General features: G+C 37.7%; 1 protein-coding gene across 2 annotated transcripts in view; it reads right to left on the reverse strand.

Annotated features, from left to right (window-relative positions):
* Nucleotides 1-9,057: 9,057 nt before the first annotated feature.
* Nucleotides 9,058-24,190, reverse strand: part of SPAG6 (sperm associated antigen 6) — a 53,768-nt gene continuing 38,635 nt past the window's right edge. For both annotated transcript variants that reach the window (XM_081346353.1, XM_081346352.1), the window contains 3 exons: nt 16,307-16,423; nt 12,521-12,666; nt 9,058-9,748 (listed from right to left, as the gene is read on the reverse strand). In XM_081346353.1, the coding sequence (XP_081202479.1) occupies nt 9,682-9,748; nt 12,521-12,666; nt 16,307-16,423 (330 nt within the window). In that variant the 3' untranslated portion in view covers nt 9,058-9,681. The remainder of the gene's footprint in view (nt 9,749-12,520; nt 12,667-16,306; nt 16,424-24,190) is intronic.

Genomic DNA, 24,190 nt, shown 5'->3' on the forward strand with positions numbered 1-24,190 from the left:
CACCAAGCTACCTAAAGGACTATGTTAAGTAATTAACATTTATCTGGGGGGGAAGGGGTGTTGTGTCCATAGTTAAGGGGAGTGGTTTCCCTAGGCGGGAAAACCGGGTGCAGTTATTGGTTGTTACATTCTCGGCGGGAGATTCTGAGCCGGGGATTGGTTATGTTTAAAGGCACCTTAGTATATAAGTTAGGGCTCAACGGCTGTTAGCCAGTTGACCCATGTGCATTCAATAAACGTTCTCTTGTTCAACCTCGCTGTCTACGCTCGTCATTCCGGACTTAACAGGAACAGGTCACCTTCTCGATCACAACTCCCAAAAAAAACAAATCAAACAATGAGGTAGGCAGTGATGAGAAAAAAGAAAAACTCAAACAACAATCAGGAGATGCAGGAAACATACCCATGGACAGGCATAAAAGTCTTAAATGCTTATATACAAATGCTCAGAGCTTGGGGAACAAACAGTACGGACTAGAAGCAATAGTACACAAGGGAGGATATGACATAGTTGGCATAACAGAAACCTAGTGGGACCAAACCCATGAATGGAATGGACTGATGGATGGATACAAATTGTTCAAAAGAAACAGGTCTACAAAAAGAGGAGGGGGAGTTGCATTATATGTAAGAGAACACTACATATCTGCAGAAATGCACGTGATCAAAGATAAAATCTCTCCAGAATGTATATGGATCAATATAAGAGAAAAAAGTGACATTGCCATAGGTGTATATTACAGGCTACCCAACCAATCAGAAGAAATAGATGAACTCTTTGCCAACCAGTTAACAAACATATGTAGGAAGCATATCAAAGTAGTAATGGGAAACTTCAACTATCCAGATATTAACTGGGAGGCAAACTCTGCAGTGAGCAGGAGATCAAACAGATTCCTAACCAACTTAGCCAACAATTTGTCAAACGGTGGAGGAGGGAACTAGATGTAAAGCTATACTGGACTTAATCCTTACAAATAGAGAAGTAATAGAGGGAATTGAAGTTGCCAGAACCTTGAGTGAAAGTGACAATGTCATACTAGAATTTAATATAATGCAAACGCTAGCAATAGAAAACAATCCAACCAGTGTCTTAAACTTCAAAAAAGTGACTTTAACAAACTCAGAGAGAATCTAGGAAAATCCTAAAGGGGAAAACAACCTAAGAAGCGTGGGAAACCCTGAAAACTGAGATCATAAAAGTCCAGACCAGCACAATACCATTGAGAAAGAAAAACAAGAAATTCAAGAAGAAACCAGAATGGCCGCACAAAGATCTCTCTGACAAACTGAAAGACAAAAAGGGTGAATACAAAAAATGGAAAGAGGGGCACATAACTAAGGCCGATTATCAGCAGACAGTCAAAACATGCAAAGTTGAAGTCAGAAAAGCAAAGGCTCAGAATGCACAAAGACCTGCAACAGAAATCAAGGATAATAAAAAAAGTTTCTTCCAACATATTAACAACAAGGAAAAAGTCAAGGAAACTGTAGGCCCACTAAAGAGAGAAGATGGCAAAAAAATAACAGGCAACAGGGAGAAAGCAGAGCTGCTTAACTCATACTTTGCATCAGTCTTCACACAAAAAGAAACTATAGCCCAACATACCCCAAAAAAACCACTGCAAAGACATACTAGAAACAAAAATTAAAATAAGCATGAAAATGGTAAGAGAACACTTATCCAACTTTAACAAACTAGTAGACCAGCAAAATGCTGTGGACATAGTATACTTAGATTTCAGTAAGGCATCTGATAAAGTAGACCACAACCTACTCCTTGGTAAACTAGAAAAAGGTGGAATAGACAACATCACCACCAGATGGATCTGTAGCTGGCTGACAAACCGTATTCAACGAGTAGTCCTCAATGGCACTACATCCACATGGAGAGAAGTAAGCAGTGGGGTACCACAAGGTTCCGTCTTAGGCCCAGTACTCTTCAACATCTTCATAAATGACATAGATGAGGGCATTGAAGGGGAACTCTTCAAAGTTGCAGATGACACCAAACTGACCCCAGAAGACAAACTCAGGATCCAAAAAGATCTAGACAAACTTGAACAATGGGCCCTATCCAACAAAATGTGTTTCAGTGTGGAGAAAAGCAAAGTTTTACATTTAAGCAGGAAAAATCAAAGGTACAAGTACAGATTGGGCGAGACCTGGTTTAAAAACAGTAACTGTGAGAGGGACTTTGGAGTCCTGGTGGACGATCACTTGACTATGAGCCAGCAGTTTGCAGCTGCAACCAAAAAAGCTAATACAATCCTGGGTTGTATAAACAGAGGCATAGAATCAAGATCATGTGAAGTATTAATACCGCTTTATAAAACCCTAGTAAGACCACACTTGGAATACTGCAGCCACCTCTGGTCACCATATCACAAAAAAGATGTTGAGAGTAGAAAAAATTCAGAGAAGAGCAACTAAGATGATCAAAGGCCTGGAGATTGAAACATGTGGGACTTGGGTTTGGCTAGTCTAAAGAAAAGAAGAAATAGGGGAGACATGATAGCAGTATTCTACTATCTGAGGGGCTGCCATAAGGAAGAGGGGGTCACTTTGTTCACCAGAGCACCAGAAGGAAGGACAAGAAACAATGGTTGGAAACTGATGAAAGAGAGAAGTAACCTGGAATTAAGGAGAAACTAGACAGTGAGGACAATCAACTAGTGGAACAGCTTGCCTCCAGAAATTGTGGGTGCTCCATCACTGGAGATTATTAAGAAGAGTCTAGACAATCACCTGTCTGAGATGGTATAGGTTCTTTTGCTTGAGCAGGGGCTGGACTAGAAGACCTCCAAGGTCCCTTCCAGCTCTGTTCTATTCTATTCTTCCTGCACTACCTTCCTTCCTTCCCTACCTTTCTGGCTTTGCAGACCAGTTGCGGGGGGGGAGAAGAGGGGATGGTTCTGCACAAGTGGCTGGCAAGTGCACATGTGCAGCTCCATTTGTGCAAACAGTGCATGTCTGTCGCTCACGCATATGGAGCATGCATGCATGCACGTGCGCACTCATCCATTTCCATGGCACGGTTGCAAACAGCTCACGGTCCACTAGTGGGCTGCAGCCCAGAGATTGGCGATTTCTGTTTTAGATTTCATAATTATGTTCTTAATAATTCTACTTCTTGCTTTAATTAAGGTTATTTTTTATTATGTTTTCGTAAACTACCAAGAAAGGTTAAGGAAAGGAGCAAGATATACTTTTTATATATGAAATAAATACATGAAATAATAATTTTAGGTACTTTCATTTAAATGTGCAGTTCTTGTTTTCTTCAAGCTCCTTTTGCTGCTGATTCTAGAGGAATCCTTGGCTTGTGCATTCAGCAATAATTACAGCTAAGCTAAATGGGACTGAGTTTCAGATATGAATATGGAAGATGTATCTGCTTCCTCTCTTTTCCTTACCGTGAAATGGAGCCAGTCCATTACATTGCCCCAAGTGCACATATTTTGCTCCTTTATGGCACTGAAAGCCTTTTTTTCTGCCAAACCTTACAGAGGACATCCCAATTTATCAGATTTGCACATTCATATTTGTTGAATGCATTACAAAAGTGGATTCCTATTGTTTTCTCAATTTTTTAGTCTTTAGTTCTGGTTTTGATGGAGGTCTACTAGCCAGGTTCAAACTTGCTTCAGTTTTTCAAGCTCAGCCAAGATGAATTAAGCCATCTGCTATATTTCATACTGAATTATTGTTTGCCACTTGGAAGAAGTTTACACAACCAGCTGTGACTTTTCTGAATTGTGAGTAATGGTAGGCATGAACACAGGCTTAGTGGATGGTTTGGTATATTAAATACCAACTAATTCTAAATGGTTTCATTTGTTCTAGATTATTAATCATAGCCTTTTGTCCATCCTGCACATTTCCCCAACAAGATTGAAACAGTAGACTGCATTGCTATTTTATTATCTAGGGCAGCCTTCTTCAGCTTGAAGACCTCCAGTTATGTTAGACTACAAATCTGATCATTCCTACAGCCCGAGGGCAGCAGTTTCTAGTGCACTGCCTAACATGATACATACAATTCTCTGAAATCAGAAGAGTTTGCTTTTCACACTGCAGCGATTTCTCATCTTGCAAAACCTATTGAGATTTAATAAACCATCTCTGATCAGCAGAAATCTAAGCTTATCTTCTAATTACAAATGCAAATTTAGTTGCAAACACAGCTGCAGCCATTTCATTATTAGCCTGACAGACATTCCACACACAAAAAAATAGTAGTAGTCAGTCTTAGCTTGATTCTGCTCCAACTTTACCTTTCTGTATATCAGTGTTTCTCAAACTTGGCAACTTTAAGATGAATGGACTTCAAGTTCCAGAATTCCCCAACCAGCTGCTTAGGCATTCTGGGAGTTGAAAGTCTTAAGTCTTCATCTTAAAGTTGCCAAGTTTGAGAAATACTGTGGTATATTGAACTTTTATTATAATAAACTTAAAAGGGCTCCAAAAAGGCAAAATGATAACCATGACTGCATGATGAAAGTCTCACCCGATTCAAACAAGATATGTGAAACCGGGACAAATCTTCAATTGGGTCTTTGGAGCCAACATCTTGCCTTTTTCCCCACTTGTTTTCGTTCTCTCCTCTCTCTCTCTCTCTCTCTCTCTCTCTCTCTCTCTCTCTCTCTCTCTCTCTCTCTCCCACTCTCTCTCACACACACACACTCTATTACTATTGTGTCAGTTACAGTGGCACCTTAGGAGACATTGCCATTATTTCTTCTGGAAGAGATGGAGATGGGGGAGGGTGGTGGTGACATGGGGGGAGTGTTTGTGTTGCAAACAAATGCCTCCCCACCCATGTAATAATTAGCTCTTCAAAGAAGTCCCAGGAGCTCCATCTTCAGGTCCAATCTCTGAAGCAACAGCTCTTGCCTAACAGAATGGAAAGCTCTTTTGTGCCTGTCTTTTCAGCTAGCTGAAAAATAAACAAACGGGAAATATCAAAGAGGGAGCCATCCGGAAAGGGATGCATGCCAAGAGACCAGCATTTGGAAAAGAATACGTTGAGGAAATGCCAGCTATTAAATACAGACGTAAATGTGCTTTCCAAGCTTTTAATATCTTTGTATAGCTCCAAGATGGCTAGGAAGAAACTGAAGTCCAAAAATGTAAGATACTTACAATGTAGAGACACAATTCTCTTTTCGATGATGTTTTCTTAATCCCTTTGCAGAAAATAATCAAACTTTTCATTAGTGAGGGCATTGCTGTCACTTTTTATGCTCTATCACTGTTCTAACCAAATCTTTCTGCCTGTCAATGGCACCACGACTCTCCCTTTTCTTTTTGACAACCAATCATATCTTTATTTACCGCTTGCACCTGTTTCCAGGAGCTAAGGAATCAACAGAAATTTATAGTACCTGGTTGCTTCCTATTGGCCTTCAGACAGTTTTTACTGTTTCCATTGGTCTCATTCATTTTAGCATCTTCCACTACATCACCACATTATTCTTTCCAATGCTTTCCTGGAATTCTTGCAGGCTTGCAGCAATTATGGAGCATGGATATCTACAGGGGAGGGGCAAATGATGCTATGTGCATCACACCCTTATTGTAAATGTCACAAATTACTGTTTATGTCATTTGCACAATGTCATGGTACACAGCGTGGCTTATGCTAAGCATTTAGAATGGGGAGCTAAGTCATGTTCAGGAAGTGAAGGGAATGCATAAAGGAAAAAAAAAGACTGACATACAGTACTAGCAAATAGAATCTGAGATAAAGTTAAGGAATCTCTTAAAAACTTCTGTGATGGGATTTATTTTGGCCAAAATATTCAACAGCAGCACTAGCATCCGGAACTGGGTCCCATATAGAATCTTATTTCTGTCAGCCCCTGGTGCCTCCACCTCTTGGAGCTTAAAGCACTATTTCACTTTGTCTTACTGGCTCCTTCTGGCCAATACTATGGTTTGGACCCATAGACAGAGGGAGGACAAAGGAAGTAGTAATGTTGACAGTGGCAGAGAGGGAAATTCACAGAGTGGGCAGGAGCAAAAATGTTCTTGTTCAAGAATGTAGCATCCACTGCAGCTGCTCTGGTTGAGTGGAATTCCCAAAAGACCAAAGCAGCCACATTGCCTTAAAATGGTGTACTATTTCAACTTAAGAGATTTGTCTTTTTTTAGAATTAGTGTGCCCAAATGATATGGAGCAGCCAATGATAAGTTTTCCTCAGTCTTTCCTGAAAATCCAGTCAGCTAATATATAAATTGCTGCTGTCAAGAAAGCAGTGCTTTACTAAATAAACACTGGGGTTTTTTTAAGCACTCAGGCAGTTTAACCATTGCAGAACTGAATCGTTTTCTCAAAGTTGTATGCTTGCAGTTACGTTGGAAGAAAGTATCTTTCTCCATTGAACAATATCAGTTGTACTCAAATCAATTTTTGTTGACAGTTTGTAAGATAAAAGCATATTTATATCATCTGTGTGCATTTATGCAATTAGAAATATATTTTGTAAAGAATGAATGCTGTTATTTTGAAGGCAAGCATTTTATTTTTTAAAAAAAAACCTTAAAAAGCTGCCTATATTGTTTATCTAATAAGATTTTTTCCCTCTAAATAATCTGTGAATTGGTTGTGTATAATGGGCTAGAAGGAGGCAATGAAGAGAAAAGATTGATGAATATAATGTAAAAAATGAATGCAGATCTCATCACCTAAAAATGAAAAGCTCTGATGATCAGCCACTATTTTGAGGGCTATCTTGCCTACTAAATAAGCTACCCGTTTCTCTTACTTTCTTTTGACACTTTCAGTTTGAAAGAGAAGAGGTGTACTGATGTACTTGACAATAATGTAAGTTCATATTTGTTGGTTGCGTTCTTAGAAAAAAAGCTACTAAAGTTCACCTTCCCATCAGTGGGTGACTAACTGCTCTCCAAATGTCACTCAATTTCATTTCCCAGCAACCATGCCAGTGTGCCCAATAGTGAAAGATTCTGGGCATCATAGTTCAATACTGGAGGATCAGAAGTACCCCATTGTTAACATGAGACTTAAGCTGCTTATGATCCAAATATAACGGTGGGTATTTAAAAAACAAACCTAAAACAGGTTATAAGAATCCTCACATTTATTGTTTAATAGCTTTATGACCAATGAATTTTTTTATCCTTTTTTCCAACTAAATGTGTGTGTGTGCGTGTGTGTGTTTCAAAGCCAAATTCACTGGCCAGACAATATAATATAGTGTTTTATATATGTATATGTGTAGATATAGTAATAGAAATATGTAGGTCTTTTTATGTCAGTCTTGGCATTTTGCCATTTTCTTGACAAGATTTCAGAAGAGATATGTAACTGGTACAAGTTCACCAAGCTGCCTTTATGCCTAGGGATTAACTATGGTAGAATTCAGTCTCTCAATTTCTAGGCAGATGCCTTCATCAGTACACCAAACTGGCTCGCTCTCTATGAATCCCCTAATTTGTTCCTTTCCTAAGCATACACAAATATTGCACAATACTAATAGCCTAATTGGCATTCACAGTAACCCAAATTATAGGGCTGACTACAGCAAGTGCTTCATTTTGCCAAGACCAATATTATTTCTGAATCATTTAAAATAAATATATGAAACCATTTTTATTCAATACAGTGAATTTTGGAAATATTCATGATTAGGCTTTCTTGCTTTATAAAAAATAAAGCTGAGAATGCAAACTTACTAAAAATTGCACAAGAAAATACTAACATTTTATCCAATAAAATAAAAAATAAATCCTACATAAATTCTATAGTAATATGATGATGATGCTGGAGTGCACCAGACTAATATTTGGGGTTCATGATTTTTTTCAGGATCTGATGACTCATGATTTGATGGCTTTAAATAGAAGGTGATATAAAATAAATACACTTACTACTTTGTCGAAAAATAATGGCAAAATATCATACTGTGAAAAAGGAAAGGAAATTTGTCTGGAGGTTGAGGCTATACCTACCTTACCCTTCCAAGAGTTAACAGCATAATTCTTAGATGTTTTGATAACATTTCTGTAAAGGAGAAGTGCACAGCAGTCTGCGCTCTGATTGTGTTATTCTTTTACAGGTATGTTGAAGAACTACTGGGAAAATAAATTGATGTCAAATAGCCACACACCTCAAAAGCAATAAGCAACCTAATCAAATCTTAGAGCAGTTTCATGATGCTTATTAGTAGTCACTACAACTCATTCATGAAGGTAGCTTTTTGCAAGCCAAAGTATAAGGTGGTGTCCCATGGAGAGAGATAGTGAGTAAATTGATAGTAAGGCCACAACATTTCTTTTTTAGATGTTTCTTATGGCTTTTCTTTTTGGTTCCTGGGATAATATTATTTCCTTCCTATTCCTCCTTTTCCCTTGCTATCTTCCCAATTATCAGGGATTTATTAACATATCAAGATTTTATAAGGTGGAATGTAATTGTCAGAAGGAAACAGAAAAGTTGAGATTACGATTGACAGTGAAAATTAAACTCCCCCTTCACACAGGATACTTAAAATATGAGGTCATGATAAATCCCTTAAACAGGCATTCTTTTCGGCTGATCCAAATTCGCATGGCTTTTGGTCATTAGAATCTCCCTGAAGCACTGTATTTTCTCAAAAGTAACAGAATATATTGCTATTTGGGATGTTCTTCATAGCTTGAGGTTGTATATATAAGTAAAGAAGCCAACTGACATTCAGCTTGAGAAACCTAAGGTGCATTCATTCTGCAATATTATTTCTATGCAGCCCCTGGAGAGCTCTGTTTCTTAAATACTGAACCTTTTAACCTTTATATATCATTGAAACTTAGGCCTGAGACAAAGACAAAAGGAAAACAATGTTGGCTTCACAAAACATATTATTTGCATTTGGCAGTGGATATTGAGTTTTATTTCGCTGTTATCTGATGTTACGTTGCTTAATGGAGAGGTTGTTGGAGTGTGTTTAAAAAAGGAAATACCATGCCTTATAAATGCTGAGAAAAGGTGTGTATTCATACATTTTTAAGCAAGATTCAGTCCATACTTTTCTTTTTTCCACTTTACTTCACAACTGCTTTTCAACCCTTACAAAACCTTTCCTAAATATCAGTTCTCTTAAAAGCTACTCCTAAAAGTGAAAAATGAAACAGTACAACAAAAGCTTGGTTCTTAAAAGGTCAAACATTCATTGGTTTACTGCAAGTACTAGGAGAGAAACAATAGTGGAGAGATAATCAAGAAAGTGGAAGTACAAGAATAATAGGAAATTTCTGCTTGGACTGAACCACAAGCCCCAGCAAAAAGAACAGCAATCATACAACTCTGGTGCTTACTGGATAATGTTGTAATTTTCCCTCAAAGAAGAATTTGATGGTACAATCTATTTAGCAAATCTCAGGTGCATCCAGGAAAAGTCCTGGCCTCCCCGTACTTGGACTTGCAAAGCTACTGAGAAACACAGTTCTTTTAAAATAGGCATATGACAGTCTTTGTTCTTAGCATGAGTTCCAGAAGTCAACTGTGGATCAGAGGTGGAAAGGGTATGTCTTCCTGTTGTCATAATTGATTGGTAACATAACAGAAGGTTAAATATTTCCCACTCCAGTCTTGGCCAAACTATATTTGCTTGCCGTTCAAAACAAAGATAAGAAAAAGAGGGTTTTCTTCCTCTCTTTCTTATAGAGATGAAGAATTTATAGAACTGGGTGATAATTTTCTACCCTTTCCAGAAGTGCTTCAGAATATCCAGGGGAGTAATATCTGAAAGAGAAATAAGTGTTATTTTATTTTAAAAATTATCATGTTAAACACTAAAGCTACAACTCATCATAGCATTAGGCATACTTATAATCAGTAGAATTGTGTATAATTCAGACTGCACTGATGAAATAAAAATTAAGCTAGAAGACTAGAATGCTTGTTTCATAAGAATGATTTTCCTCCAAACCCACAGGAGAAAAAATTTGCATGCTCAGGCATATTTGGTATCAGATTAGAAGTAAAACAAATATCAAAATATTTGCTCAATGTCAGCACATTTTGTGTAATAGGCCTTTAACAGCAGTACTCTGGAAGAAGAATCACAGGAAAGGAGCTTTGCACTCTTAGCATCTAACTGTATTTTAAACTGGACACTATCTGAATTCTATACCCAATTTAGTTTTTCCTGTTATAATTTAACAAGAAAAATAAGAATTTAATTTAGGAAACTCAAATAGGTGTGACTTATAGCCTACAGTATATGATTCTTAACAACCTCACTCATTTTTAAGATGTACTTTGTCATTTGGAAAATATTCCTTACTTTATTATAAGATTGCAAAACAAAACACTAGTGTCCAAAGATTTCTCCACAGAAAATTTCTTTAATGCTGCCTGAACTCTTTCAAAATTTTATTTGAATAATTAATTGCTGTCCACCTATAACTTCTTGGATAGGCAATTGAAGAATAAAGTTCTCGTCTCCCCTCAGATCCCAGTATAAAGGTCAGATTTAAAAGCATTTTACTATGACAATGAGTGCTACAATGTTCTTTGGTACTCTGAAAAATAGAGGACTTGGAATAATTCTGTTATATTAGAAACCTGACTGTATTATTTGCTACTTAAGTAATCAGGATTACTTCTGATTAAAGTCCATGAACTTATAGACTGTAGTTTTGTTTTTGTTTTTTGTTGTTTTTTTAAAAAGCACCTGAAGTATCTCAAGATAAATTCAATCAGATGAATACTAACGTTCCCAGCTTAGCCCTTCCAGATACATTAAAATTACCACACTTATGGCTATGTTGATTGGAAATTCCGGGAGTTGTAATATTAGTGATGAAGTTGGCATCAAGTCAGAAAAAGCTGTTCTTTCACCTCTTGCTCCCAAGTTTAGGTAACAAAATCTTTAACCATGATATGTGTTTTCAGGGTGTAGCAGTCAAGGAGCTTTTATGAGATATACACTAAAATAATTTTACAAGTGAAACTAGAGTGAATGATAACATCACTTTAGAGAAAATGCAGCTGACCAGTAGAGGGAGTACATATGAATGGCATGGGATCAGCAGTGCTGGGCACACAGCTACATTTTTAACTCAATTACTATAAAGAGCCCATTTGCAACCAATTCTTTTCTGTATACCTGAAAGCAGGGCTCTTGAGGGCAGGGGGAAAGGATAGGGCTTAGATTTTGACAAACAAATATAAGCTATATGACCATGTGGAATTACAAAGACAAAGGATCTATCCTCTTAACAGGCTTACTTTATCCAAAATCATTTTGATAGCCAGAGGCCACCTTGAGATCACTAGTTTGCCAGCTACAGTCTAGACTCTAGAAGTTCTAAACTACTTCTTATATTATTTGTAAGTTTCCAAGTAGAGATTTATTTATTTTATTTATTTTAATTGCATTTATATCCCGCCCTTCTCCGAAGACTCAGGGCGGCTTACAAGCTTAGCAGTAGCCTTCATTCTATGTATATGCCTGCTTATTAGGGCTTTCATACACCCCCCAAGCGGCATTATTACAAAGTCAGCTTAATTGCCCCCAACAATTGCCCCCAACAATCTGGGTCCTCATTTTACCTACCTCGGAAGGATGGAAGGCTGAGTCAACTGCATCAATATATTTACTGTGGCCAACCCTATGCTGTCTTCTAGTACTGAATTCTTAAACTCTTCTACTTTGGTGGACACCAAACTAAAAAGAGCATTTCCTTAGCATTTCTTGCTAAGGATTGCTTCAGATTATAAAACTTAGTAAACATATACTTATTGTGATGCCATGAGACATACGTAAAATGCATTAGACTTAGATTGAACTTAATAGGTAGATGGTAATAAAGAAATAGGTTTTATTGAACAGCTCAGTAATAAATTTGGTCAGCCCCCAAATTTGCTGTTATGCAAAAATCATTATAATCTCACAATACATATATACTTGTAAGTATGAGAGAAGAAACCTTCCAGCTCTCCTAACCTTCTGCAAAATCTGGCTCTGCCAGTTGGGATGGGGCTCCAAAGGAGGGATTTCACACTGGGGATGGTTGAAAGATTAATAACAGATCTCATCTCCCTCCCTCCCCCCCCACTCTCATATTTTAGCTAGGGCTGTTATTGTACTTTATATTTTTGTAGTATTTTATTTATATAATTTTATCTTTTGAATATTGTAAGCCGCCCAAAGTTACTCTGTGGTACGATCAGCAATCAGCTAGTTAAAAAAAAGAAATACAAATGAATTAAAATTATTTTAAAAATTATTTTTTGGAGAGGACATTTTCTACTTCTTGCTGAAGAACTACTTTTAAATATCCCCAGGGACAGAAGTGAAATCTGTCCATAGAAATTAACATATCCCTAGTTATGTAAATTCCAGAGTAAATATTCCCAGAACCAGCTAATGCTTGTACAGTATTAATTATGCAACTGTTATGGTGATGCCTAATAAAATGCCATTATTAAAAAGTTAGTTAAAGAAACTAAACTATAATTGTTTAAACATAGCATATGTGAAATTAACTCATTATTTTCTATCCTCACCTGACTATTTCTTCTGGATAACAATTATTAATTGTGTTGATATACTCTTGAAGTAGTGAGCCAGCTTCTGCTTTTATCTCCTGAACTTTTTTAAGACCACCACTTGTTACAAAAAGGCGCCGGGCTTTGGAATCATGTGGCAGAACCTATTTAAAGAAAATAGAAATTCAATAATTCAATTTTTCTACTCAAAAGTTCTTATTTCCTTTGAACTTAATGTGAAGCTAAGATGCAAAAGAGCTATCATTCAAGCCTCAGTTAACAAATGAGGACAAGAGCATTGTTGCCAAAAAAGGATATACGAAGGAGAAAAATATGTTGCTGACATGTAATTGTGGGTTTTTTGACTGATCATCTATTCCTGAAAACAACATATATCAAACAACATATAGCACTCAATTTCTTGAACTCACACAGCTGTCACTCACAAACACTAATAATACTCATCAGATTTTGGCTTGTTTAAGGACAAGTTATAAAAGCGCACAGGTGACAATTCACAGAACTAGAATTACAGGAAAGCCACACAAAATGAACAATCTAAGCACACAAAAAGTGGGTCAGGCCACCATGGAAAGCAGCAGGTAAGATCACAATGGCTAAGGGGCACATCCATTTGGGTATGAATATCTAGTTCATACACAAAGCTGAGATTATATTACCAACTGACCTAACCTCTACAAAAGAAATATCTTAAGAAGAGTCAAGGATGCAACCACAGTTCATGATGAATGGAAGTACTGTGTCTGCCCCATCTGGCAGGAAGAGCGTGTTGCAGGTCCTATCCATAAAGAAATGTCACTTAATAGCACCTCTCTTCCACTGGGGCATCTACCTTTTGGAACATCATTTACCCCAGAGATCAGGCTGGCCCCAATCTTGCTGGTCTTTCAGAAGAGTCTGAAAATATCTTTGCCATCTGGCCTGAAGATCCTGTAATGTGGGCATTGTTAGGGAAATAGAGTATGCTCTCCTACTGACATTTTTAATAGTTTTTATTTATTTTATTATTTGGTATGTGTTAGTTATCTTGTAGCATAGTGGTTAAAGTGCAATATGGCAGACAAAACTCTGCCCATAGCCTGGAGTTCGATCCTGATGGGCCTTAAGGTTGACTCAGCCTTCTGTCTTTCTGAGATTGGTAAAATGAGGACCCAGACTGTTGGGGATAACATGCCAATAATGCTTCTTCATTTTAAACTGTCCATAAAGTGCTGTAAAGCACCTCGGGATACATATAAGTCTAAATGCTATTGCTATTTTATGTTTTTAATTTTGTATGTTACTCAGTCTTTATGTAAAATGGGCAGCTATATAAATTTACCAAATAATTAAATAAATGCCAGACAGAGCAGATCGAGTTACTGGGTGATACATACCTGACAATGCACTGAATTGAAACAGATTATCCTTCATATAGTAATTCATAACAGATTATGGGCTGTTCTGCAAAGCAAGACTACAATGTTTCCTCTAAGCCAGACATGTTAAACTCGCGATGTCACATGACGTCACACAATGTATCGGGACTGTTTTGCCATTGCCGGCAATGGGGTGGGCGTGGCTTCCACGTGATGCATCCAGCTCACAGGCTGGCAGTTTGACAGCCCTGCTCTAAGCAAAAGCCAATTTAAAGTATGCTGACCTTGGCAATTAAAGAGAATAGAGGTTCAGTTCACATAAGAGGCAGGATAGGAAGCAGCCTTGAGCAACTGTGTTTGGGCTCCTGGGATGGAGAAGTTAGCCACTTTCACATTGTCTAAGCAGATCACAAGAATGGAGATGTTCCCCATTGATAACCTGTTATTTTACTATTTCTGAACATGAATCTGCTTATTTTTTTGAAAGTTTAAGTGATGGAAAGAACAGTAAATCTGCCTAAATTTTTTGTAAGACCATTGTGAAATAGACATTTTTGGGATGGAGTTCCTACCAACTAGGTTACATTTGGACAGCATTTTATCAGTTTGGAAAAGACTGATAGCATATTAAAGAGGTTTGCCATTTTTATGTTATTTGGGTTAGAAGAGAAAGTAGCATAATTCTTCCCACCAACTTCCACAAAAGGAAATATTGCCAGCAAGCAGTTGTAGAACCTGAAAGTATCCACATACTATGCAAAGTGGTATTAAGGTAAAGGTAAAGGTTCCCCTGCACATGCGTGCTAGTTGTTTCCAACTCTAGGGGCCGGTGCTCATCTCCGTTTCAAAGCCGAAAAGCCAGGGCTTGTCCGAGGGATGTCTCCGTAGTCATGTGGCCGGCATGACTAGATGCCAAAGGTGCACGGAACACTGTTACCTTCCCACCGTAGTGGTCCCTATTTTTTTACTTGCATTTTTACGTGCTTTCGAACTGCTAGGTTGGCAGAAGCTGGGACGAGTAACAGGCGCTCACTCTGTTACGCAGCACTCAGGATTCGACCCGCCAAACTGCCGACCTTCTAATCAACAAGCTCAGCGTCCTAACCCACTGAGCCACCGCGTCCCTAAAGTGGTATTAGAGTATGCAAAATAGTACAGTTGTGAAATATTCTTTTTTAGGACAATAGGCCACAACAAGCAGCTGAAAGCTACTATTACACTCCTGTTCACAACAATAGAAATTACTGAATTAATCAGCTTCACACACAAACAAAACCCATGTGGAGCTTCCATCACAACATTGCAGCTGTCATCTTAACTTTTTTTTTATCATACCCTTTGAACATCCCTGAGTACAATAGTGCCTTCCTATCTAGAAACTGGTCTACAAAGGTTCCCAAATATGGGCATTTGCAGAAAATTAAGAAGGAACTTACAGTACTTTAGATCAGTTTGCAATATGAATGTAAAACTTAAAGTGAGTACTATAATAATGGGATGACCAATAACTTTTATCTGATTTTATTTTTCACTGACAAATATTATGCTATGTTGAATGCTACAATTTCAGTCTTATGTATGAAAATATACTTTACCTGATTCAAAAGATTTTATTTTTGAACTTGATATCATTGAAACTGAGTAATAGCATTTCAATATCTGGGATTAGGATTAGCTATTCATAATTATTTCTGTATGCTTAACATAATTAAAATAAAATAAATAAATAAATAAATAAATAAATATATTATATATTAGCTAATTCACTTGATGTCATAATACAAACATTTCCTTGATAAAATCCTAAAAATACATGGGATGTTTTTTACTTTGCTATCTATGATTATTTCTAACATTTATCATTCATTAAACAGTGCTGTGGATCTATAATCCTTAGCAGACAGAACCAATTCAGCTAAGAATTTTCCAACATACTATAACTCAGACTATTCTATTCCTTCTTAGGAATAAAGGCATAGTGTCTAATTAATAAAGTTGCTGATAAAACAGAGATTTTTTAGCAGGGATTCTGGCTGCTACCCATTATAACCTGAATCCAAAACCTGGTCCTTGATAGCCAAAATGTCCATTCAAGCCAAATAGTTCTTTTGTGGCCCTTAAACTGTTGTTTTTGAGATTGTTAGGCCAATATAAATACTATGACTACTCTTGCTTAATCTACAAAACAGGATGCTTTACCTCTGCATTCTCTGATCTAGGGCAGACAGAAGCATTGAACTTAGGAAAAGCTAGTTAAACAGTTACTGAATCCCTCCCCCTCTCCCAAAGCAATCTCTGAAGAATCCCAACCAAAAAAAGGAAATGGCAAAAATGGAACCATACAAACCAAATAGTCTAGGGAACTTTTCTTCTGACCGCTGCCACCACTCTTAAGAAGGAATATTGATCTTGGACTGATTCTTACCTTGCTGAACTGGCCAACTATGTGCTTCAGGATATTGGGGGGAGCATCATGTAGCAGGGGCTCAAGAGCTGGCAGATGAGTACACTTCTGTAAAATATTCTTCAATGCTTTCTTAGCCTATCAAAATATAAAATATCCTCAGTAAAACATCATTAGACAATAAACACTTATAAAAGTATAAGGCAAAAAGGTCATAACTATTTTCCAACTGCAAAACTTGAAACATACTTCTTGCAAATGTTTAAAAATTATGTTGGAAGGTAGCATTATAATAAACAGATAAATATACATTAATGGAATTTTTAAAAATGCTAATCATAACCTTAGTTTTATTTTGGATTATGTGGGTTTCATTTTGTAGCTCTTGTGAATTTAGAAATTCAAACACTTATTCTATTGGTAAGCTAGGAACCGTTTTTTTTTTTTGTTTTTTTTGGTTCCTGGCTTACCAATACCAAAGAAAGACAAAGGGAGACACTGACCTAGTCACGTTTTAAGCCTTTATGTGGTTCAAAAATATTTAACACTTGATTAAACTTGAAGGTTATGCTTACTGAACTATTAGATCACATGGACATAAAGGAAATAGACTGACCAACGTTTGAAATGGCTTGACAAGTGCTATAATTTATAAGTACAGCATCCACTTACCAAAAAAAGTTGCCAGTTGAGGCCTAGATAACTGCCAGAGTACATGTGTGCACACAGACCTATCTCAAATATCTGATTCAGCATTGGAGTTTCATAGATTCCTTTAGCAGTTTCCTCCCTGTCCCTTCCCCAGTGCTACTTTCTGTGTCTCTGCTCTTTCCAGCAGTTGCTTCCAGGTCTAGTCATTTCGGAAGAAGAGTCCCCATCTAGCTTATCCCTGGAAAATTAGTTATGAGTTGTATATTCGGGAGGAGGAGGAGCTTTAAAGGGGAAAATTATGGGGATGGTCATTTAGTTCACTCCCCAAAATTCAAGTGTCTAGATTAGAAAGAGGAAGAGAGACAGGGAGAGAATCTGTTCTACCCAGGTTCCTAGTACTTGGCCCACGGAACCAATATTTTTGTCACCAGAAGTTGGAATTTTAAATCAAAGTAACTTTTACACTAATATAACATAAGCACTAAAAGGGGCCAATTACAGAGATGGAATGTTAACACTGCTTTCTGGTGGAAGACTGAAAGGTGCATGCAGAGAATGTCTTGGGATCACCACTACAGTCTCCCCCTATAAAGATGGTTGTTCCTTGGAGATCAGAAATACTTTGTCACATTTCACTTATTGGCTAACCTTACATATTTGTTTAACTACATTCATCAAATAAACCATATTAGACTAGTTTAAATAAGCTGCAAAATATGAATTGCAAAACCTAACAGCTGGGTTCATATGACATACTAAACCAAACTCCCCAAACTATATTATATTTATTGGGCTCAAAAGATTAAGGTAATATATAAGAAACAATTTCCATCTTCTGCAAATATCTTGGATTACTGACATATTGCAGGACATTTGCAATTTCTTCTCTATCAAATACTTTTAGTTTTACTTATATAGTGAAGCTACAAAATAATAATAAAAAATGAACCTAACATGCAGTGGCCAAGGAAGCAGCTTCATAGAGATACTAGCAATGAGCAACATAGAGTAATAGGATTTGGATGGAGTACTACAAACATCTTTTTATTTTCAGCTATGATATTTTGGCAGATATATATTCTCCCATTGATGATCCATTAGTACTAGGGGGTTGACACCAATTTATCAAAGCAGAGAGGATCCAATCCATCAGTGAAAAATTTCTCTTTGCATTGTCTACTTCATGTGCTGCCTTGCAGAGAAGTAAGACAATGCTTTGTAAAGCAAATTATCCCAGTCGTACTGAGAGATGATTGGAGAGAGTCTGAGCATCACTTCTATCAGATTTCCATATGGTTCTGCAAAGCAAGCATTTAATTCTGAATTGATCTGATCCCAAAGGCTCTAGTCCTCTCTGCCTTGACATATATGTTATGAAGAGGGTTCTGAAGAGCACCTGGAGAAAAACAGAATCTGGAGAAAAGCAGAATATTGGAACTATAGAACTGCAGCAGGTTGCATGACATTATGCTACCTGTACCATGAGGACTGGGGAAACTTCCTCTGTACTTCGGCTAACAAAGTTTGCTCCCAATCTACACCAGTGTCATCAGCTTGATCTTTCTCTGCACAGATATATCTCAAGACATACCTCTCTGTGTGTCACGATCATGAAAATAAGACATTGAATTGAGGAAACTATATGAGAAATCAATATTTTGTTTGGTTTCAATTATGATTTTAGGTGGATAACTGTGAGAAAAAGTATGTTCCCTAGCCTAGAAAATTAATAAAATCAATCCAGAGACAGAAACACCATACATAGAGCGAGAGGAAAACAAAGTTTTCTTAAAGTTTATGTAGCTTTGAATGTTTCTAAGGTAAGGAAAGTAATTTACATTTTTTATTATTTTTCATGTGTCACTCTCTAACTTGCACACTTCTATATATACCATATATTGATTTGTATATTATATTCCAGCTACTCTCGTCAAAAGGAAGCAAAGTCTGGAGAGGCCTCAAAACTTTCCATGACTCACTCAGTATGATGTCATATCCCTTGCAACAGAAATGGTAAATACCAACACTGATCTTAACTATGTTTTTCTTGGAAAAGAGGCCCAATGGATAGGTTACTGAGCACTGGGGGAGCTATTTCCATGTAGCTTCTTCCCTCTGTTCTGGTAATGACCTGGTCCACACACAAAGCAGAATGAGATGACAGGATACTGACTATAGCATTACAAATGAAGTTATGGGTAATTATATTTTTAACAATTTTTTTAAAAAATACCTGCAAGCAGAAAATTATCACAATTCTATGTTAGCTTTAGTTTTCACTGCAAGAAATTTATTCTTACACACAGAAGCACTTGATTTCAACTAGAAGTATCTCTACTAACACAAAGTTCATCTTAATTCCAAGTTAAATATCAACTGGATGAAAGTTTAGAATAAACCTCATAAATTGGAAGAAGGTAGTTCATGTCTAAAATCCACATGTGGTTTCGAACCCACATTTTGTGCTCCACAATATATGTCATCAGTCTAAATCTGGATGTAGTAACATAGAAATTAGTCCTGAACCACAGATTTTCAGTAGAAGATACTGTTGCTTAGTATCCCATAAGGCCGTAAATTATACAAGAGCATGGGAAGAAGCTTCCAGTGAGAAAAGATAGTGCTGGGTTAGATAACATATAAAAAGAATTCCAACTCCAATGATTCTTGCTTCCATTGAATAGAATATCATAATAAAAAATAAATAAAATTAAGCACTATGTGAAACATATTTATAAAGTACAGTTTGGTATCTGCTTTATTTGCAAAAAGAGCAAATAAGCTTATTCTACCTTTTCCCCCATACCTTGTTACTAATTATCTTAATACCAATATTAAATCAGTTATTTGGAAGAAAAATACAGGAGGGAGACGTCCAACAAACCAGGGACTGCAACTCATTCTCCCAATCTTCAGGAAGGACATGGGACACCAGCAACACAATGAAATCACCAAAACAATCAAGATTAAAAAATTACAATCCCTTTTACTGTGATGCAAGCGCGTGATTTCTACAATAATGTTTTAAATGCAACGCCATTAACACTTTTGGAAGCTGGAAAGGGATCTGGAGAAGGAGTGCATCAAGAGGCCGAAGATGGTCAGATAGAAGACAACGGTGTTGGAGGAGATCAAGATACAACCTCGTTGGATGAATCTATAAAACAGAGGGTGACGCGTGCTGCTGCAAAACGATCTAAGAAGAGAAAGTAGCAGGAATCGCAGAAGTCTTTGGAACTTTTACGATATAGTCAAGTAGTCAAGTAGGGGAGGGGGGAAAAGATTTGGGTGTAGACGCAATATATTTCTATATTTGGTGGTTTTGTGGAAAGGGTGAGCTTTTTTGGATTAAAGTTCAAGTTTTGTTTGCAATTTTTTTTTTTCTTTTTTGTTGTGTTTGGAATAATTATAGATGTGGTACGGGAAGAGGAACGGTCGATTACAGAAGAGTTGACTTTAAAGTTTTTTGATTTGGGATCCTTGGTTAATTTGGAAAATTATTTGTAAGAATGTTATATCATGGAATGGATAAAATGGATGGAGTTTATTTAGGATAAGTATAGGGTTGAGAAGGGTTTTTTTTTTTCTTTTTCCTTTTTTTTGTTTTTAATATATGTTTAATACTATTAAGGTTTGTTCCATTCTATATAAGCTAGAGAGTGTCCTTTTCTTATTCTAGTTTTTTTTTATATATATATTTAATATTGTTAAGGTTTGTTTTATCCTATATAAGCTAGAGAGTGATGGATTTTAGAATTTATAGTTGTTAGTATATGGTTGCTTAGGTTTGCTTTTTTTTATATATATATACCTTGTATTCAGCTCTGGGAAGTAGGGGGGGGGAGGGGGGGAGGTAGGGGGGGGAGGAGGGAGGGGGGAGGAGGGGAGGTAGGGGGGGAGGAGGGAGGGGGAAGGGGGGTTTTTCAAGGGAAAATTGTATTTTAAAACTTTTCAATAAAAAAAAAAAAAAAATTACAATCCCTTGTTGGTATGAGTATGATGATACTCTATTTTTAGGATATCCAAGAAAACAGGAACAGGAGAGCCCTGTGCAGTGAGCCATTAAAGGTAAAGGTAAAGGTTCCCCCGCACATGCGTGCTAGTCTAACTCTTCCTACATAATAATGAAGAAAATGCCAGAAATAATGACATTCAGCTATTTAACTGTCAAATCTCGTAGTGGCATTTCACAAAGATTGATATTACAAAAGAGTTGCTGGGGGAGCTGCAAACAACCATGGGTTATTCCCTTATATTATTATTCAACCTACCTTTGCTCAAAGCCTAAAGAGAAGCAACAGCATTTCAGGTTTATAAAACTGCATTGATTTTTTTAAAAGTGTAAAATGTTCTGGCACATATAATCAGACCAGCAAGATGCCTTAATAATTAAAAATATTAAACTTTCATAAAACTATATAAAATGTAACAAAAATAGCAGACTTAAAACTGTCACTAAAATTGAACATTACATTTAAAAGTTTAAATATACAACAGCAACAATTACAACAGCAACAAATTTTAAGTCTGCTATTTTTGTTACGTAGGTCCTGCATAGGTCCTGCACAGAAATTCCCATAAAGCTCAGAGGTCTATCAGAGGCCTTCTCTTCCCAGTCTAAAAGCCATGTCAGGAGGCAGAAAAAAGAACTGGGTGAAGACTATGATTCAGCATTAGAACACAAAGCTTTGGATGCATCAGGTCCCAGAGGCCTGAAAACTGTTGGCTTGAAATCCTGGAGACCAGTTACCAGTAGCATCAGCAATACTACATTAAACATTCCAATGAGTTCACTCAATATAAAGCAATACCTATGGAATTAGATAACAAGTCATTGGGGTCCCTGAGACATTCATTGTTTAATGGGAATACAGATATTGTGGTTATGGCATAACTGGAACATAGGTTCTCCTCTAATATCTGCCCCAATTTTATATGAAGTATGTATGCATGATTTATTATTAATTCCATGGTCACTAATATCCTCATTCATAAAGTAAAGGTAAAGGTTCCCCCGCACATGCGTGCTAGTCGTTTCCAACTCTAGGGGCCAGTGCTCATCTCCGTTTGAAAGCCGAAGAGCCAGCGCTTGTTCAAGGACATCTCCGTGGTCATGTGGCTGGCATGACTAGACGCCAAAGGCGCACGGAACGCTGTTACCTTCCCACCGTAGTGGTCCCTATTTTTCTACTTGCATTTTTACGTGCTTTCAAATTGCTAGGTTGGCAGAAGCTGGGACGAGTAACAGGCGCTCACTCTGCTACGCGGCACTTGGGATTCGACCCGCCAAACTGCCGATCTTCTGATCGACAAGCTCAGCGTCTTAACCCACTGAGCCACTGCATCCCTTTTTCCTCATTCATACACACATATTTATACCTAGCTAAATAAAGCCACTTCGGTTCATCAGTTAGGTTTACATACGTGTGGCTCTAATGTAATGATTCAAACAAGTATACTGATAAAGCTAGATTTCTTTTTAGAGATATAAAGCTAGATTCTCAAGTTGCATTCTTTGTGTTAATCAAGAAACATTGTTCACCAAATAATAAACCAGGTTTCTCAAAAGTGATTCCTCCAATGCTTCCTAAAATGTTATCCAAACACTTCCATATTCAAAGTGTGTTGTAACCTCGAGGAAAATCTAGTTCATGGCTTTTCAACCTTTTCACCCATTGTACCACTTTTAGGATATGGCAATATCCGAGTACCACCAGTCGCCTATCAAGGTAGTCCTTGACTTACAACAGTTCATTTAATGACTGTTTGAAGTTACAATGGCACTGAAAAAAGTGCCCCCCAAGCCAAGCCGAACAAGACACCTGCCTGTCCACCTGGCGGCGCTTTTCCTCCTGTCCGATGCTCAATTGTTGTGAGCATTTCTGTTGAGAATTGGCAGTGGGGGTAGGGTGGGGGGGTGTTTGGCTTTTATTTCACACACCCCTCTGCTGGATAGTTGCAGCAGGTTTTGGTCACTTCATATGACCCTGGGACACTGGCGGCATGCATATATATATATATATGTATGTATGTATGTATGTATGTATATGTGTGTGTATGTGTATATATATATATATATATATATATATATATATATATATATATATATATATATATATATATATATATATATATATATATATATATATATATATATATATATATATATATATATATATATATATATATATATATATATATATGATTGCTAACAAAGAATTAAAGGGAGACTGATATGCATTTCAAACTTATTTGTTTTCATCAGTCAGCCATACCCTCCTGAGATTCGAACCTGGGCTGATTGCACATTAGGCAGTTGTTTTTACCTCTAGGCCACAAGCTCTATCTCACTTTGTTAGCTGAGAAGCAAGGGAGATATGTGTTAAATGCTTGTTAACTATTTAGATTACCTTGCTAGGCCCCAAACATGGGACAAATCTTTATTTCTTTCAGCCTAACCGAAGGCCATCGACAGGCAGTAGTCACAACAGTGATAGCTCATATTTGTGTATTTTTTTTTAAAGATTGCTAACAAAGAATTAAAGGGAGACTGATATGCATTTCAAACTTATTTGTTTTCATCAGTCAGCCATACCCTCCTGAGATTCGAACCTGGGCTGATTGCACATTAGGCAGTTGTTTTTACCTCTAGGCCACAAGCTCTATCTCACTTTGTTAGCTGAGAAGCAAGGGAGATACCGTATTTTCCGGCGTATAAGACGACCCCCCACCTTTTGAGATGATTTTCAAGATTTTTCGTCTTATACGCCGGAAAATCAGCGAGCCCGGGAAGGCACGCCCTCCCCTCTCACTGTGGAGGAAGCAGGGCAGGCTGGCATCTGGCGGGAGCCGGCAGGGCAGTCCTGCGCACGCGCGCGCTCCCCAGCTATTAAGGAGCACTCCTTAGCAGCCGGGGAGTGCGCGCGTGCGCAGGACTGCCCTTCCGGCTCCCGCCCGACGCTCTTCCCTCTTGAGGCAGCATCGCTCCCTGGCTCCTAAGGAGTCCTCGGGGATGCTGCCTCAAGAGGGAAGAGCGTCGGGCGGGAGCCGGCAGGACCCGACGCTCTTCGTTCTTGAGGCAGCATCCCCGAGGACTCCTTAGGAGCCGGGGAGCGATGCTGCCTCAAGAGGGAAGAGCGTCAGGCGGGAGCCAGCAGGACCCGATGCTCTTCCCTCTTGAGGCAGCATCCCCGAGGACTCCTTAGGAGCCGGGGAGCGATGCTGCCTCAAGAGGGAAGAGCGTCGGGCGGGAGC

The sequence above is a fragment of the Vipera berus genome (assembly GCF_964194415.1).
Source record: "Vipera berus genome assembly, chromosome: Z".
Lineage (NCBI taxonomy): Eukaryota > Metazoa > Chordata > Lepidosauria > Squamata > Viperidae > Vipera > Vipera berus.